We start from the raw sequence: 17114 nt of genomic DNA, 5'->3' as shown, positions 1-17114 counted from the left end.
TCAAATTTTATGCAGATTTTCTTAGGCTGGCCCTTTTTACTGTTCAGAATGGCTCTGGAGCTGCCTGTATCTCAAGTTTCATCCAGTTTTATCTGCCAACACACCTTTTAATGTGCACATCAAGTTAATCTTTCGAGTTTTTCCTCTTCCCAAAAAAATGGTGAACGTTGAGTTGAGTTTGAGTGAGCTGAGGATGTTATGCCAAGTCCCTCCCAACTTTATTTCCGTAACTAGTGTGGAGCTGAGGATCCTTATTGTGAACTGGGAGCTCCTTTGGATCCAGGACACAGCAGTGCAGCCTGGCTGTGGAATTCAGAGAGATGTTACAGCAGCTTTATCCTGGCAAAGGCAAGAGGCAAGTCCTTGACTGCAGAGCTGGCAGTCAGAGAAAACCCTCAGGGAAAAATCGAACCCTAAAAATACGCCTGAAGCCAATGATGTCTCCTGTATTCTGACATTTAGGATGTTTTTTTTTATGTTCTTCACTAAGGCCTCAGTTTGTCAGAGTTCCCACAGAAGGCAGAGCTTTCCTGAGGGTTTAAGACAAAGAGGGTACACCAAGCTCTGGGCTGGAAGCTCTGAGTAGGTAAAGCTGAAGGAATTGGGATCCCAGAGTGCACTAAGGGGTGTTGCTTCATTTCCTATGTGAAATCTCCACCTTTTGGGTCTTGCTGCAATCTGTCTTCCTGGGTCTTATGCCCAGTAGGAAACTGATTTTAATTGTAATGCTTGTCCCTTACCAAGTGAGACTGTAAATTAAATGTTCTCCCTGATTTGCAAATGGGTTCTTTCACCTTCTTTAACAGCCTTTCTGCAATTTTATTCTCCTGCATACCTTAGTTAGCAGAGTCCTAAGCCAAATTCCTTCCTCAGTTCCATTATTTGAGACTTCTAGAAATTGTGGTAGAGGTACTCATTGTCTGTCTGTATCTAGAACCTGTAACGGGCTCAGGTTTAAACTTTGCATAAAACATTCTGTTACTCTCTTATTCTCTATTATTATTCTATTATTCTCTAAAAAATAGAGATGCTTATCTTGGTGTTAGAGGTGACTTTGTAGGTAAGTCTTCATCAGGCTTTACTAAAAACCCAGTGGCTCACTGTGAGTCACTTCAAGAGCTGTTGCAATTATTCCAGCCTTCAGCACTAAGCTGATGACATTAAATTGCCATTTGTGTTGATTTGGGGATATTTGAAATCATCTTGGAGCTGCCTGGATCATATCCCATCATTGTTTGGCTTTCTGGATTGTTTCTGCATCAAACCATCCTGTGTTCCTAGAGGATTTAATGACTGTTACTGCTTCCTAAAGCATGGAGCTCTGTTAGGAGCAGCAGCCTCCCAAACCCAGCTTGGGTCAGTGTTTTACATGGGACACAAAACACTGGTTAGCCAGGGAATCCTGCAATACTCTGTAATATCCCATTAATGCATCCTGATGACAGATTCCCTGAACATGTAAATTAATGAGATTAAAGCCCTCCTTGGGTAATCTTTGTCAAACTGCATTCTGTTCATTTGGAGCAGGACTTGGAAGCACAAGTTCTGTGATATTTACAGTTTAGTGACCTCAGTGCTGCATTTGTTATGTTGTTGGCAGGTTGCAGAGTTCCCAGTGCCCAGAGTTCCTAATTGGGTGGATTAGCAGGGCTTCCCTAAATCTGGAGTAGGACATGCACTTGTGTGGCTGGCACGGTCTCCAGCACTAAATGTTTCACTGAGCACCTCACAGAGCTGACACCAAACTCTGCACTTAACTAGTCAAGTCTTTTGCTATATCTAACATTGATCACTTATGCAAATCCAGGTGTGTGCCTGTGCTTGTTTAAAACATGCCATAAAATTAGTAATCACAGTGCTTTCAGGTCCCGTGCACTGTAATTTGTGGATCTCTGTGGGAAGAAACATAGCAGAGCTCCCCGTGCTCAGCCTTTACACTGAATAGCAGGACGCTGTATCTTTGGGCATTCAGACAAATATTTTGTTTTGACATAAGACAAAGCCCTATGTTTCAAAACAAAACCTTTGTGTTCTGTTTTGGAGCTCTTATGAGGTGTAGACTGGAAATACATAGATATTTAAACGTGTTACCCAGCTTGGTGCTGATGCAGGGACGCCGAGTGCTGGTGCAGGTGCTGATTAGCAAAATGAGCAGTTGGGTCTGCACTGAATTCCTCCTGTATGGGCTGCTGTGGTTTCCTTTTTGACTCAAAGGTAATTCCAGGAGTGCTGTGCAGCTCTCTGAGTCTTCCAACATCAAGACTGTTTTTTTCCCTTCTGATGCCTCTCAGAAAGCTGATCCACCCAAAAATCCCCTGCCAGATGAGTATCAACACTGTACTCCCACAGAGAGTCAGTTGGGTGGGAAGATGGGCTCTGGCTCCTACCAGTTCAATGTTGATAGCTGTGTGTATGCATATATGCTAATGACCATGATCACCTATTTTTGTGTGGTGATTTGTCAAAATTTAAAACTTTTCTCTATTTTAAAGGAAAAGGTTTTTTTTCCTTTTTACTGAGTGTAAACTTTGTGTAAGGTTGTGCTGAAAAACAAGGGCTGGGTTCTATTTTGGTGACAAAGCAGCCTTTTATTGGCCATGCTTCATTTTCTCCAAGGACTGTCATCTTCCTAAGTGCTCCAACAAGTGCTAGCCCACATCTGGGGCTGTTCTATGCCTGGTTTTTAGTGGAACACAGGGAACTTCATGTCTTGTTCCCTAAATTCAAGCCTTTAAGCTGCCAAAGTTCAATGCTTTCAGGTGGATTTGTTAATTGCTCTGAAATCCCATTTGTCTGTGCCAAGGTGTAGCTGAGCAGAACCTGCACTGGTTTGGCCTTTGGTTCAGTCACAGTTTGTGCTGGAACTTGTTTCCTTGCTGGGCAGCATCAGATAGAATACTAAAGAAGTGACAATAAAACTGCCTAACAAAAGGTGTGCACGCGGGGCGGGGAGAATTAACTTTGTCCCATGGACTGATTCCAGTTCTTTTCCTGTTCTTCCAGCTGAAGGACTCCCCCAGGTGTATTACTTTGGACCGTGTGGGAAGTACAACGCCATGGTATTGGAGCTGCTTGGTCCCAGCTTGGAAGATCTGTTTGACCTCTGTGACAGGACCTTCACTCTGAAGACAGTGTTGATGATCGCCATTCAGCTGGTGAGTGATGGCAGGGCCCTGCCCTGGGGTGTCCTTGGGTGTCCATCCATCCTAGGGTCAGCACCAGTGCAAGGTTCAGGGCTGAGAGAATCTTCTTCCATCATAGAATCATCACTGGGTGGTTTGAGTTGGAGGAACCTTCAAAGATCTAGTCCCACCCTCCCTGCCATGGGCAGGGACACTTTCCACTATCCCAAATTGCTCCAAACCCTGTCCAACCTGGCCTTGAGCATTTCCAGGGATGGGGCAGCCACAGCTTCTCTGGGAAACCTGTGCCAGGGCCCCACCAGCCTCACATTCTCCCCAGTATCCCATCTAACCCTGTGTTCTGGCAGCAGGAAGCAATCTACCATTATCCTGTTTCTCCAGTCCCTTGTCTAAGGTCCCTCTCCATCTTATAAAAGAAAACTTCTCAGGGGTGAGAAGGACTCTTGCCTGTGAAGGGAAGGTCAGATTATGCTTGTGGGGAGCTGGCTCCCTGCACAGCAGAACCAGTGAAGCTGGATTCCTACAGACTTGCGTCCCACATCCCCTACACGCCCCTGCCCCGTACCTGCCCCAGCTCCCTCCCTCTGTTTGGACATCCCAGGAACATCTCATTTCTCACCCTCTCCGTGGGACACACGCAGCACAGCACCCTCCCACACTCCTACCAGTTCTGCTGGTTTGGTGCTCCTGGGCTGCTCATAGACTGAAACCTCACTGGGCAATGGGAGCTGAGCCCTCCTTAGCCAAAATACCAGCATTTGCCTCTGTCAAATTTGGTCCAAAATTTGGTCAACCAAATGGGTTTAAATTACTGACACTTGGAATATAATATAATAGTTCTATGGGCAACATCACAGAGCCTTTAATGTACCTGAAAAGGAAAGGAAGTCCAGCTGGAAGGGATCCAGGCTTGGATTTGGGTTTGTGTTAAAAAATGAACAACATGAAAGCTGAACATACTAAATGTGGAAACTTCCACGAGTCAGTGGGGCCAGCCAGTCAGTTTGGCTTTTTTGGTTTTCATACTGGTTTGCAGATTCCCAAGTACCTAAATAGCTTCAGAAATCCAGATTTTGCATAGCTGGACCTTGGAATAACCCAGATACTCCACAGCAGAGATGGGATTGTATATTCACACTAATAGCTCCATGGATAGAAGCATGGTAGGGAAGAGGAGATGTAAGGGATGAGGAACGCTGTCCTTTCCAGATAAACTGAAGTTTGACGCAGCAGAATCTCAAATGGAAAACTGAGATCAGAACTGCAGAAGTTTTAATAGCACCTGCCTGGTACTGAGGCCTCCCGCAGAAGAACAGTCAAGTTCTCTTGGTTTTGAGTGTTTCTTTATCAATGGAAAACCAATTTATAGTATTGACTTAGATTAAATCAAGTGGCAGCAGATGGCAAAGCCTCAGGTACAGCTTGTGTGACCTTTGCAGGGAAAATACAAAGATGTAAATTCATTCCCAAGGGACTGCTGGGGAAATCAAAACTCACAGCCATGGCTGTTGCCTTTTGCCATGTCCCAGGGCTGCAGCTCAGCTCTGGGCTTGGATGTTCTTCACTGGCATCACCTGTTGATCTTGTGGCCAGGCTGCAGCTTGCTGGGGACACTGGTGCCAGGTGGAAAACACGTGCTGAGGCTGATGCAGGGGGACAGCAAAAGCAGTTGGAAATGGAGGAGCTGATGCTCTCTCAGAGGATCAGGTGCTCCTCTGGCCATGGGGAGATGTTGTAGGGCCTTCTCAGTCTCCTCAGGGAGGTTACATGAGTTGCCACCTTGGAGTGTGCACATCTAAGGGGTGTGCCCCATCACCTGGCCCTGGGAGAAGCGTTTTCCAAAGGGGCTGGCACTAACTGCTCAAATGAAATGAAAATGCTCTGCTCTAGCCTCAAGGCTTTAGGGAAAATTGTCTTTCTCTCACACTAAATTGCAGTGACTGTGTCACACTCCAGTGTGAGACACATGAGAAAGGAAAGCTGGACTCTCAGACTCCTTGGGTTCACATCCATGTTTTGTTCCTGCTTCTGCCTGGCCAAGTCTGCTTAAGCTGCTGTAATTCTAACTGTGGACACTTGTTCCCTGATCTTTCTCCTCATACTTTGGATGATCCCCATGTCTGTAGGAGCATCCAGTCCTGTGGTTAATTTTTAACCAGGGACATCCGGGAAAGATATTTTTTAATAGGTATTTCTGCTTGGCTGGTGTGAATGAGCTTGACAGGTTGCAGCATCTCAGGACTGGGCTGGATCCTTTACAGATGTTAGAAGAAAGAGGAGTTTCTCCATGAAAAACAAAGGCAGTGTCTCTTAAGAAGTGCCATGTGGGATTACAGAAGAATTCAAACACAGTTTTACATCAGGAAGGATCTTTTGGCTGAGGGCAGGAGAGACTGGATGACAATGAGTCTTCAAGAAAAGCAGCCTGTTTGAGAATTGTTCAGACTCTAACTGCTTTCTTCTGTTCAGAGCCTTAACTGCTTCCTCCATACCCTACATACAGCTGAAGACATCCAGTAGGTCAGATCCAGTGGGTGAAGCTCCTGAGCAAAGCCAAACTTGGCAATTAAAATGTGGTCACTATGTCAGGAGAATGTTTTTTTATTCAGGCTTCTGTTTTTCACTCTTGGCCAGGCCCAGCCTGTACAAAGCTCGCTGACAGCTTACAACAAGCTCTGTTGTGCTGCCAGGCACTGGAAAAATACTCTGGATATGATCTGGACCAAGTTGTGGCAAGATGTTTTTCTACCGGTGACCATCAGAATTGCCTTTGAACAAGATTAATTTCATTCTCTGCTGATCTGATCTATATTTAAGCAGGTGATGTGTGGAAGAAGGGCTCAAATTTATCAGGAAGGTCTAGAGATGGAACTGCTGTGAAGATCAGTCTCTTAAGAGTTACCTTTCTGGCATAAGAGGGTTTGTTACACTTGCTGCCTTGGCAGGAGGAAGGCAAATGAAAGCACGGGTTTCTTTGGCACCTGCTAAATGTCACAATATCCTCTCATTTCTCCACTACAGCACAGGAGTCCTGCTGTGTGCCAAGGGATTCTCCCCCCTCCTAAAGGTTTCTCTGACATCTGAAATGGAAATGAAATGCTCCAAGGATGCACTCAGCCGGCCATGGCCATGGAAATCCCTCTGTAATTCAGTCTTCTGTCTACCCTAGTGCACACGTGCTTGCTGGTTTTCCAGTGTTAGAGCAATTCCAAGTTAGTCCCAGTTCCTCAAGTGCTTTCTCTGCCTCTAAAAGAAGGAATTCAGAGTGTTTGAGCCTGTAGTTCAAACCCAAAGGAGTGGGCACTGCACCTCTGCATCCAGTACAATTCTGGAGTGGAAGCACCACTTCCCCTCTCCCTCAGCCACGCGATGGGGTTGATGCTGAGGTTGTGCTGTAGCACTGCTGCTCGTGTGTGCTCAGGCAGAGTCTGGAAGGGAGATGCAGCCCAGATACTCCACATCACAGCAGCCACCAGCAGGGAGAGTGTCTTTTCAGGGTGAATAAAGCATGGAAGCTACTCCAAGAAACATCTTTGTGACTCGGGGAGTGTCTTTCAGCTGCCATGGCTGAGCAGCGCTCTCAAGCATGAAGCGTCCAGGCAGGTGGAAGTAAAGAAGGAATATGAAAGACCCCACAGCTGCTGTGTGTGTGTGGTGGAAGCAAAAAAAAACAGGTGGGAGGAAAAAAGGCAGGAAAATAAGTACCCTTGATTGCTGCTGGAGCATATTGGCTCACCTGATACCTCAGCTGTCCAGGTTGTTGTCCTGCCTGCTGCAACTTGCCGAGAGTTTTTAAAGAGAAAAAAATAGCCCCTTTTCAGGGTCTCTAATTGCTGTTGGGATTTCAACAACTGAGCTGCTTTGGTAGCAGGAACAAATCAAATGAGCCAGTCAGGCTCCACTTGGAAGCTTGTTATGTGTGGAGAGGCAAGGAAACTCTTTGTTCCACTTTCAAGGGTTGCATCTTCATTTGAATTGCCTCCCAATGTGGCTTTTTGTCTCACGACCTGCTGCTGTGTCCTGTAGGTGATTCAAAGTGTGAAGAATGACTGAAGAGCATCTGCTCTGCTCTGCACCAGCCTGTAATTGATTGGAAATAATGGCTGTTAGCCGTGAAACCCATTTTCTCGGCACATTGGAATCAATCACTGCATCAAGGGGAGGGAGCGGCAGCACGTGCTGTTCCCTTCTTTGAAGAGTCTTGAAGCAAATTCTGTTTTTTAAGCCTGATTCACCTGCAGCAAATGTTTTCCTGTCTGTTGCCCTCCCTGTACAGCTGTTTATTTTATAAAGAGAGCTGCCCCCTCCTGCCTGCTACTTCTTTCTGAGGGGTGGAAATGCAGCAGATTTTCCTTTAAAATAGGGCGCATGGTAAGGGCCTGGGAGTGTAGTGGAGGATCATATGCATGTGGACTTTTAAAACCAGGTGTGGGTCCAAGATCTGTAAAGAGAAAGATTAGTCTGGGTTTGCCAGCTGGGAACGTGTCTGGATTCAGTGAGAAATGAAGGAGCAGTCAGGGTCTGCCATCCCCACGGAGTGAGCAGGGGTTTGGAAGGGCTGGCAGGGGGTCCCTGCTGCTTGGCTGGGGGAGAGCTGGCTCAGTGACCCAGAGACTCCAGCCTGAGAGCTTTCCCACCAGGATCCACCCAGTGGGGGTGACCAGCTGGTGGCCCTCACCCTGGATGTCCCCCGGTGTCCCTCACAGCGGTGTGGCAGTGACCTCTGGGGACTGAGGCTCATTAGTACAAAACTGGGAGTTGGTGGAACTTTGCAGAGCTTTTGTAGCATTGCTGGCCCACAAATATCTGGGTCAATTCCAGCAGCCTTTCCTAAGAAGCATCTTGTTTAAGCCATTGTGCCCTTTGGCATGCAGGGCAGCTGTGACCAGGACAGCCATAAATGGAGGTTCACATGTGTTCATTTGAAACATATAAAGGCAATTAAAGGTAATAAATGAAGTGAAATTGAAAATTATTTCCCACTGGAATCATCTCCTAAGTTCAGGACCCAGGGGAGAACTGCTTGACAATACACCTGCAATAAGTTTGTTTTCAAAAGCAGTTTTAATGATGATCTTCTGAATAAGGTGTGTTGTTAGAGATACTCCATCACCTCAGAAGTGAGGTTCCTGCCCTTTCACCTTCCCATTCAGTCAAACTTCCAGAAAAACATTAGTCAAAAGCTGAAAAATATTCCAGCTATTCCTAGTTGACAGCAGTGAGATTAATTATTATTATTTTAGTCAGCTTTGAAGATTGTAAAGCTTCTGCCTGCCCAAAAATCCCCCTCCATGAAGAATCTGGCATGTCTAAGACAACATATGGGTCGAGGGAGGAAGGTGGTAAGACACAGAGCAACAGGGGAAGGAGGTGGGCAAGGGAAGAGCTCTTGGTAACCGGTTTAGTATGTTTAAAATCAATACAAAAAGGCTGCTGCAGCTCCCCGTGGCATCCTGCCAAGAGCTGCATCCCAGTGGTAACGCCTCAGAAACAGCCTTTGCCATTTCCGTGGGAATAAAGCAGGGAGCACAGCGTGATAGCCTTGGAAAGGAGGGATGACACATTCCTCTTCCAGCTCTGCTGGGAGCCAGGGCTCTGCTCACAAGTAACATTTCCCTCCTTTTGCAGATCTCTCGGATGGAGTACGTGCATTCCAAGAACCTCATCTACCGGGATGTCAAGCCGGAGAATTTCCTCATTGGCCGGCAGGGCAATAAGAAGGAGCACGTCATCCACATCATAGACTTTGGATTGGCCAAGGAGTACATTGACCCAGAAACCAAAAAACACATTCCCTACAGGGAGCACAAGAGTCTCACTGGAACAGCGAGATACATGTCCATCAACACACACCTTGGCAAAGGTTTGTCTGCATGGAGGGAGCTTACAGAGTGTCCTTTAGGCTGGAGAAGCTCTCTGAGGTCATTGAGTCCAACAATTGACCAGCCCTGCTGTGTTCACCTCTAAACCGTGTTCCCAAGTGCCACATTCACACATCTTCTGAACACTTCCCAGGGTGGTGACTCCACCACTGCCCTGGGCAGCCTGTTCAATCCTTGACAGCCCTTTCAGGGAATTATTTTCTCTAATATCCAACCTGAGCCTTCCCTGGTGTTGCTGGAGGCTGTTTCCTCTTGTCCTTTGTTCCTCTGTGCTTTGTTCCCTGGGAGCAGAGCCCAGCTCCGCCTCCCCAGCTTCCCTCTCCTGTCAGGGAGTTGTGCAGAGCCAGAAGGTTCCCCCTGAGCCTCCCCAGCTCCTTCAGCTGCTCCTGGTACTCCAGCTCCTTCCCTAGCTCCAGTCCCTTCCCTGGACACATTCCAGCTTGCCATTTGAATCCTGCAGACCTCCCATAGCATCTTGGCTCAGCTCTCTTGCGCCCCTGAAGCTATTTGTGAACCTCCCGATGCCGTTTACAGTTGTGTGCCTTTCTTTCTTTTATCCCTTCTTTTGAGGAACTGAGCCAGCTGAAATGTTGGAAGTCTCATAATTACAGTTTTTATTAGGAAGTAAATAACTGGGAGCAGCCCTGCATTGATAAAAGGCAGGCGGTGATTGCTGCACTGGATGATAGACAAATAGATTTTTATAGCACAGCGCTGTCCCAGTGCCTTCCAGTTCCAGGTGTTAGAGTTGGATGTTCCCTGACCTAGTAATTGGTTGGAGAAAATGAATGATTTAAATAACTTTAAATCTGGCTTTCATCTCCTCTCCTCGCTGCTTTCTGTCCTACCAGAATATTACATTTCTGCGGCTGAAAGGCAAAAAATAACTTACTAAATGTTTATATTCTCTTAAATCCATACAAGCAGTGAGATAATGGAATATTCTCCAGGAGGCCTCCTAGCATGTTGGCTCCCACTTGGAGAGCGCACTGTCTTTGGGGAGTAAGGAGGGATGAGCCTGGTTTCTAATTCTGGAAAGTGAAGAGTCAGGCAGGGATGGAGGAATGGGAGGGTGCAGTGGGAGCAGGATGGGAAGCTGCTGGTGCAGGCGATGTGGAGGGAAGATGTGAAGATGTGTTTGTGTTTGAAGTGCACCATGTGCCTTCCTTAGGACCCATTTCCCACAGGATTTCAGCTCCCACCTAGACTCATGCAGGGGAAGGGTCCAAATCAGTTCTGGGGGTGTATTTGAGGGGGCTGTCCCTGCCCAGAGGGGTAGTGAGGAGCTGATGCTTCCCTGGTGAGACCAGCCCAGGTGGAATCAATCCTTTCAGCTTTCAAACTCAGAAGTCTGCCTGCAGTTTTTCAGAGAGACAAGTGCACTCTACCATCTTCCTGGAAGTCCATCTGCATCACTGCACTAAATTACCCAGGGCATCCTCTTTTTTTCTCCTTTTTATCAGGATAACTGCAGGAACTGTAGTTTCAGTTCCCTTCTCCCAAGTGTTCCCACTCCCAGCATCTCCTGTGGTGGCTGCAGTGTGGTGGGCTGGATCTGCTCTGGATTATGGATCATGTTGTTTGGAGCTCGTGGGGTTCAGAGAAGGGAAGGGTGCACCAAATGAGTCCACGAGCTCAGTGAACCCCAGAGTGCAGCTCAGCCCAGCCAGTGTTGCCTCCACATCTGTTGTTCTCTTCTGTCCTTCCCTGGGGTTTTGGATACATTTTGGCTGCTTGTTTTAGGATATTTTTCCTTTGGCTCCGTGCCCGTTTTTCCCCCCTTCATTTATAATTACAACATCTGCATGTGGCAGCAGCAGCAAGTGTTGTTCCATGGCGCTGGAAGGAGCTATTTTTGATCTGCTCTGATGGGCAGCAGAGGAAATTGGGAAAGGGGTGGCACTGTGCAAGGGTAGATCCCTGCAGCTGGTTGTGAGTATCCCATTCCCATTTAGTCCAGAGGAAATGATCCAGCACCACATGGCATCATTGACACTGGCAGGTCAGAGAGGAATTGAGGCTCTGCTTTATTCCTCTGCAATTAAGAGTTGTCCATTCTACCTCAGGCTGGATGTGTGTTTTGCAGTTCCCATGTTACCTCATGGCTTCTGGCTGATTTTACACATTTTCTGACTTTCTGAAACAGCTTCTGGTCTTGCACAAGATCTGAGCTGCAGACAGTGAGTGAACGTCCCTGTGGTACCTTTATCAGGTACAGGTGTGGCTACTGCTGAGATCTCAGAGCCATTTCTGCTTCTGCAGCAATAATTTGTCATCTCTTCTCTTTTAGAGCAAAGTCGTCGAGATGACTTAGAAGCCCTTGGCCATATGTTCATGTATTTCCTCCGAGGCAGCTTGCCCTGGCAAGGATTGAAGGTAGGTTCAAGCTTTAGGTTTTGTCCTTTAAAACTTTGGCTAGTCTCTACCCAGAGGAGAATCTGCTGGGGAAACATTGGCAAAATCCAGCCAGAAATGCTGTCCTCTCTTTGTGCCCTTGCACCCTAACACCGAGGCATTAAGTTTAGCTGCAGGGAAGATTTTAAGGTAGAAATACATTACCTGGCACTTCAGGTTGCCAAATTGTGTACGGTTTTGGAGAGAAGGTTAAACAGAGAGACAGAGACAGCAATGAGAGAGCTGTGATTGGAAGCTGCCCCGCACTGGAGCGTGACTGGGACACAGTGATTGTTTATGAAATTCCAGTTACGGCAACACAATCCCCCAGCTGCATCTGTGATCCGTGTTTATAATGGAGCAGTTTGATGGGTTTAGATGCACAGATGGACTTCAGCTTGAAAAACTGGTTTTCTGGCACAAGTATTGGACTTGGCTTCTCTCCAGAGACACTGGACACTCAGTGCTGGGGAGTTTATGAGATGCTGTGTACAATGTGGAGAGCTGCAAGAAATTGAGTTGCTGACTGCTGCCAACATCCATCAGCTGAGCTAACAAGGAGTAAGTCATTTGCTGGCTCCAGAGCTGTTGGAAGCTGCATCTTCACTTCTCCATCACCTCCCTGATGATTAAGCTACTGTGTTCAGCTTTGGCATTGAAGGGAGTGAAGGGACTGATCAGGTTGGGTTTATCAGGGAAGACAAGAGCTCCTGTTGGAAAAAGGAGCCAAGGCTTTGGGTTCAGGAGCTGCTCTGCATTGGTCAGTGGGAATAGACCCAGTTGCATTGATAGACCTTGTTCAGCTGTTTTTTACCACCTATTGAGTTAGTCTCAGCTCAGCTTCATTAGGCACATGCCAAAAATGTTGGCAACTGCTCATAAAAGCAAAGAAGGGTTTTTCAGACATGAAAGGGATTGTGAAAGAAATCAGACTGTCTCTGATTTTATGTCCACGCCTCTCTGTGTGTTATTCTAGTATGTATTTCCTTTCTGGCTTAGTTGAACTCATCTGCTTTAAATTAATCCTGTAAATTATTTCCAAGTTTATACAAGGTTCTACAAAAGTTCCTCAATTCAGTGCTGAACTTGATAAGAATTAGTTGACTCCTTTTTGACGTCCTGATGTGCCCATCACAGTTCATGCACCTTTATTTCTTTCTCCCATGCAGCCTTCCCTGCACAGTCCTCAGGACTGGGCTGTGAGAAATGAGCCTTGTAAGACACTAATAAGGGTCCTGCCTTTCATGAACAAAGATGGTGTGAACATCCTTGGATGTTCTCTCCCAATAGCCTGTGAAATATTCCTTCTGGTATAGTCCAGGATCCAGTTCAGTTACAAGTAACATCTCTTGATGTCACGCAGAATGGGCATTAAATACCTTGTTTTTCTTCCCATACAGCATGTCCTTTCTCACATGGTTGAACTCTTTCTCCACAACTGTTTTGTCTTTGTGCGCTGCAGGCTGACACCTTAAAAGAGAGATATCAGAAGATTGGGGACACAAAGAGAAACACTCCAGTTGAAGTTCTCTGTGAGAACTTTCCAGGTAAAGCCCTGATGGGATCGTGTGAGTGCAGCTGGAGGTGGCCATACCTTGTTAAATAGGATGAGCCAACTCCTCTGTCAGAAAGTATTGGATTATGTGTATCCATCACGTCGTTCCTCAGACTGGCAAACAACTGAAGCTGCTGCTGTGAATTAGCAAGGCCTGAGGTCTTAAAATGGACAAAACTCTTCTCATCAAAGAGGCTGGACAGTGTTCAAGGGCCTTGTGTGCCTGTTTTACTTGTTGGCTTCCTTCCAAAAGAGCTCCTCATTATTTTCCCTCTCCCAACTGACCATGCTGGAACTATTGAGTTAATTCTTTTCCAAATGGAAGGTTTTACAGGTGTTGCAGGTGTAGGTGGCCAGTTTGGAAGATGGGATGGTGTGTCTGTCCAATGAATTCCACCTTCTGGGAGCAGTTTTAAGGAGAGTGTTACTGAAGTGTATTTCTAGCCAAGGCCAACACCTGGTCTCCAGTTTAACAGACCTTGGAGCTGGGAGAGCAGGGTACAGAGTTAGTGCCTTCCCCAGGGTCCCCTGGCCACAGAGTGGGCATGAGAGGTTTTGTGGAGTGCTTCTGAAGTCCTGACACCAGGGAGAGCACCCACAATTAATCCCATTCCTGTAGGAGCTGTTATGCCACATGTCTTTCCCAGCATAAGGGAGCAGCAAGTCTGGAATGGGATCATTGGTCACTCAAGTCACTGTAATTCCCCAGATGTCTCATTCCAAAATCCACCTGGTTCCAAGCAAAGCAGCTTCAGGTTGGCTGTTCTCATCTTTTTGCCAATACTCCTCCTCACAGCTCCTTCAGGTCTGGGCTGATAGGAGATGCAAGAACTGAGGTCTGTCCCTTCTTTTCCTGAAACTTCTGGAGGTACTTAAAAAAGAGGATTCTTTCTTCTCCTTTTTTTCTCCTCTTTTACCTCCATGGAAGCCACAAGCCACAGACAGAGTTAAGTATTAATAAGCAGTTCTAGTCTTATTTTTGTCAGCTGAAGTCAAGGCCATGAGCCAAGGGAGAGCTGGGAAAAGGCAGGACATGAGCTCCTAGGACTCAATATTCTGTGCATGCAAAGTGCAGCCCAGATGCAGGAAAGCAATTAATTATCTTAACACCAAACCCTGGCCTGTAAATTAACCCTCTTCAGGTAAATGAACCTTGGAGCTTCCTCTCTAGTCTAGTTTTGAATATTCAGGTGCTGCCAATGTCACGATGGGACACCTTCCACTATTTCAGGATGCTCCAAGCCCCATCCAGCCTGGCCTTGGACACTTTCAGGGATGAGGCAGCCACAGCTTGTCTGGGCAAGAGCATTCTAAATGCCTGTGAGCAGCCTGTTGTCAAGTTCAGTGAGCTTATTTCTCACTGTTTATTTTTATACAAATGTATAGAATAAGTCAAGGTTTGCTCACAGTCAGATTTGAGCAGAGGTGGGACTTCCATCTTTGCTTGAATTGTTTTTCATTGAGGACTGTTGCTAAAACCCATGACTTGTAGGAGAAAAGCCAGAGGTAGTGCTGGCAGCCCAGGCATTGGTTTCTAAGAACTCATTTGGAGGATTCAGGATAAAAGCTGCTGTATTTTCCCCTTTTCTGACAGAGGAGATGGCCACGTACCTCCGCTATGTGCGGCGGTTAGACTTCTTTGAGAGACCAGACTACGATTACCTACGGACCATCTTCACGGAGCTGTTTGAAAAGAAAGGCTACACCTTTGACTACGCCTACGACTGGGTCGGCAGGCCAATTGTGAGTTGTCCCTGCAAAGTCCCATGCCTTGCCTTTCAGGTGCTGCTTCCCCACCATTGCCTTTTTGTTCCAAATAATCCCAATTAATGCCAGTGAGTTTGGGATCAAATCTTTCAAATCTCAACACAGTGAGATGTCCTGACCTTGTGTTCAGGGGGCTCTTGCAGTACCTATAAGTTTTTCTGAGGGACAGAGGCTCCATTCACCTCTCTGGATATTCAAGCCTCATTTTCCCATTTGTGAGAATGATCATGATGAGACTGAATTCCCTCTAGTCTAGCACAGGATTGGAGATCAGTATATAAAATCCATTTTAAAGCAGGAAAACCACAGAAACCCCCTATAATGATTATGTTCCCATTGGAAAAGTACAGGAGATTGAGGCAGGTTTCTGATGGATGTTCAGTGGATAGTAGAATCTCAGAATGGTTTGAGTTTGAATGAATAGTAAAGTTCATTATGTTCAACACGTTCCACTATCCCAGGTTGCTCCAAGCCTCTTCCAACCTGGCCTTGGACATTTCCAGGGGTGGGGCAGCCACAGCTTCTCTGGGCAACCTTGCCAGAGCCCCATCACTCTCCCAGGGAGGAATTTCTTCCCAAATATCTAATCTAAACTTGCTCTCCTGAACTCAAAATATCTTGGAGGACACTCAGAGGCTGAACCAGCTCTGTACAGTACATAGCAAGGAAATGTGGGAGAAACCAACCTCCATTTAGCAGTTCCGTGACTCCATGTGGACCATCACCCTGATCTCATTGTCTCACTTTTATCGTCAAAACCCAGTTAAACTCAGGAAGACCTTGGCCAAAGGATGTGTCGTGGGGAAATATGGTAGAAGAATCTAAAGCTTTTAGTTTTGGGTCATTCTGCTCACAATTCACCCCAAAGAGCAGAAATGACATCTGTAAGTGAATTGTCACTAGTGCCAGATCAAATGCCATCAGTGCTAAACTTGGTACCACTGCCAGTGCTTTAGTGTCCCAACTATATTTAGCGTTCCCCATGCTCACTGTGCTCAACAGAATTCCTAAGAAATCATTCCCTTTGTGAATCAAGATTTTCTCTTCATTTTTCTTTAATTACAAAGGCAGTTGATAAAGAGCACCTTGTAAGACAAGTGTGCTATTGCTGACAACCGCGGTGGTTGCCATGGAGATCTCGATGCTGGGAGCAGGGATTATGACTTTGGTGAGAAGAGAGCAGATGAAGCTTTAATTTTAACACATCCTGTTTCTATGCAAGCGTGATTTTTACAAGTGGTGAGACAATGGGATGAGGAAAACAAGTCTGTATATTTTCAGTTGTAATAATTCTGTGTGAGACACATTAGGTGTGATCTGACATCGAGACAGGCACCTAACTGTATCTTCTTAATTAATTTTTACACAAGACATTCGGTGCTGGTGTCCACCATCAAATTTCATGTCTGTAAATCACAGGGACTTTATAGCCCTGGCTGTAATTCTCCTTGGCTCCTTTTGGCAGCGTTTTGATGTTTTTCTTCTTCCTACTGGCTTGACAAGGTGAGTCTGTGCATCTGAGAGTCTTAGCCCTAACCAACACCTTATTTTCCAGCCTACTCCCGTGGGATCTGTCCATGTAGATTCTGGGACCTCTGCAGTGACCAGAGACAGCCACATCCACCGGGACCGACCATCCCAGCAGGCCCTTCGCAATCAGGTGCGCTGCTTGGCTCCTCTCTCAGTTCCTCTGGCACTGAGCAGCAGAAGCCACATGGCATTATAGATGGCTGGGGCTGATACTTGGGCATAGCATGGACAATTCCTGCTTAATTTAGATGGTGATTTGAGGAGAATTTTGTCAAAGCAACAGGTTGTTGAAATAAGGTATCAGCCAGCGGAATTCCTCGGTATCGGGAGCTAACCGGAGTCCAGTTGGGAATGGGGTTGTTTTGCTGTAGTTTGTGGGTAAACAGGTTAAAGTCAATCATCCAGCCTGGTTAGACTCCCTGACTACCACATTTTTTGAGGTGCTTTTTCTCATAGCACATGGACCATGGAGCAGACTGAGAGTTGTGCTGATGGCAGCCTGTTCCCAGGTGCCCTCTGCCCACGGGGCATGCAGCTGTGACAGGGATGAGTGTCCCAAGAACATCCAGATATCCTTCTTAGAGTGTCCAGTTCACAGTGTGAGTGTTGTAGAGCACAAAGGACAGGCGGGACAGAACCCTCAGGAAGGCATCACAGTCTGGATGAACTGCCACGGGGAAATTGAATTTCCATTTTTTGCGTTCTTGTTGTGTTGTTTGTTGGTGTTAAGAGTTTGGGTTTTCTGTGTTAACAGAATCCTCAGACTCGCAGTAGATCTCCAACTGCAGCTTCCAGCTGGAGCTGTTGCTGCTCTTACTCTCAGAGAGTGGTTCCAGGCTTATT

At 46.5% G+C, this 17114-nt stretch overlaps 1 protein-coding gene across 2 annotated transcripts in view; it reads left to right on the top strand.

Moving 5' to 3' along the window:
• The window catches only part of CSNK1G1 (casein kinase 1 gamma 1), a 95607-nt gene that overhangs the window by 65580 nt on the left and 12913 nt on the right, over nucleotides 1-17114 (top strand). For both annotated transcript variants that reach the window (XM_030281858.4, XM_030281857.4), the window contains exons 6-11: nucleotides 3004-3155; nucleotides 8772-9006; nucleotides 11316-11401; nucleotides 12882-12966; nucleotides 14569-14717; nucleotides 16297-16401. In XM_030281858.4, the coding sequence (XP_030137718.1) occupies nucleotides 3004-3155; nucleotides 8772-9006; nucleotides 11316-11401; nucleotides 12882-12966; nucleotides 14569-14717; nucleotides 16297-16401 (812 nt within the window). The remainder of the gene's footprint in view (nucleotides 1-3003; nucleotides 3156-8771; nucleotides 9007-11315; nucleotides 11402-12881; nucleotides 12967-14568; nucleotides 14718-16296; nucleotides 16402-17114) is intronic.

Source organism: Taeniopygia guttata, chromosome 10 (assembly GCF_048771995.1).
Source record: "Taeniopygia guttata chromosome 10, bTaeGut7.mat, whole genome shotgun sequence".
Taxonomy (NCBI): Eukaryota; Metazoa; Chordata; class Aves; order Passeriformes; family Estrildidae; genus Taeniopygia; species Taeniopygia guttata.
Note: the sequence above shows the minus strand (reverse complement) of the source record. Positions and strands in the feature narration are given on the sequence as shown.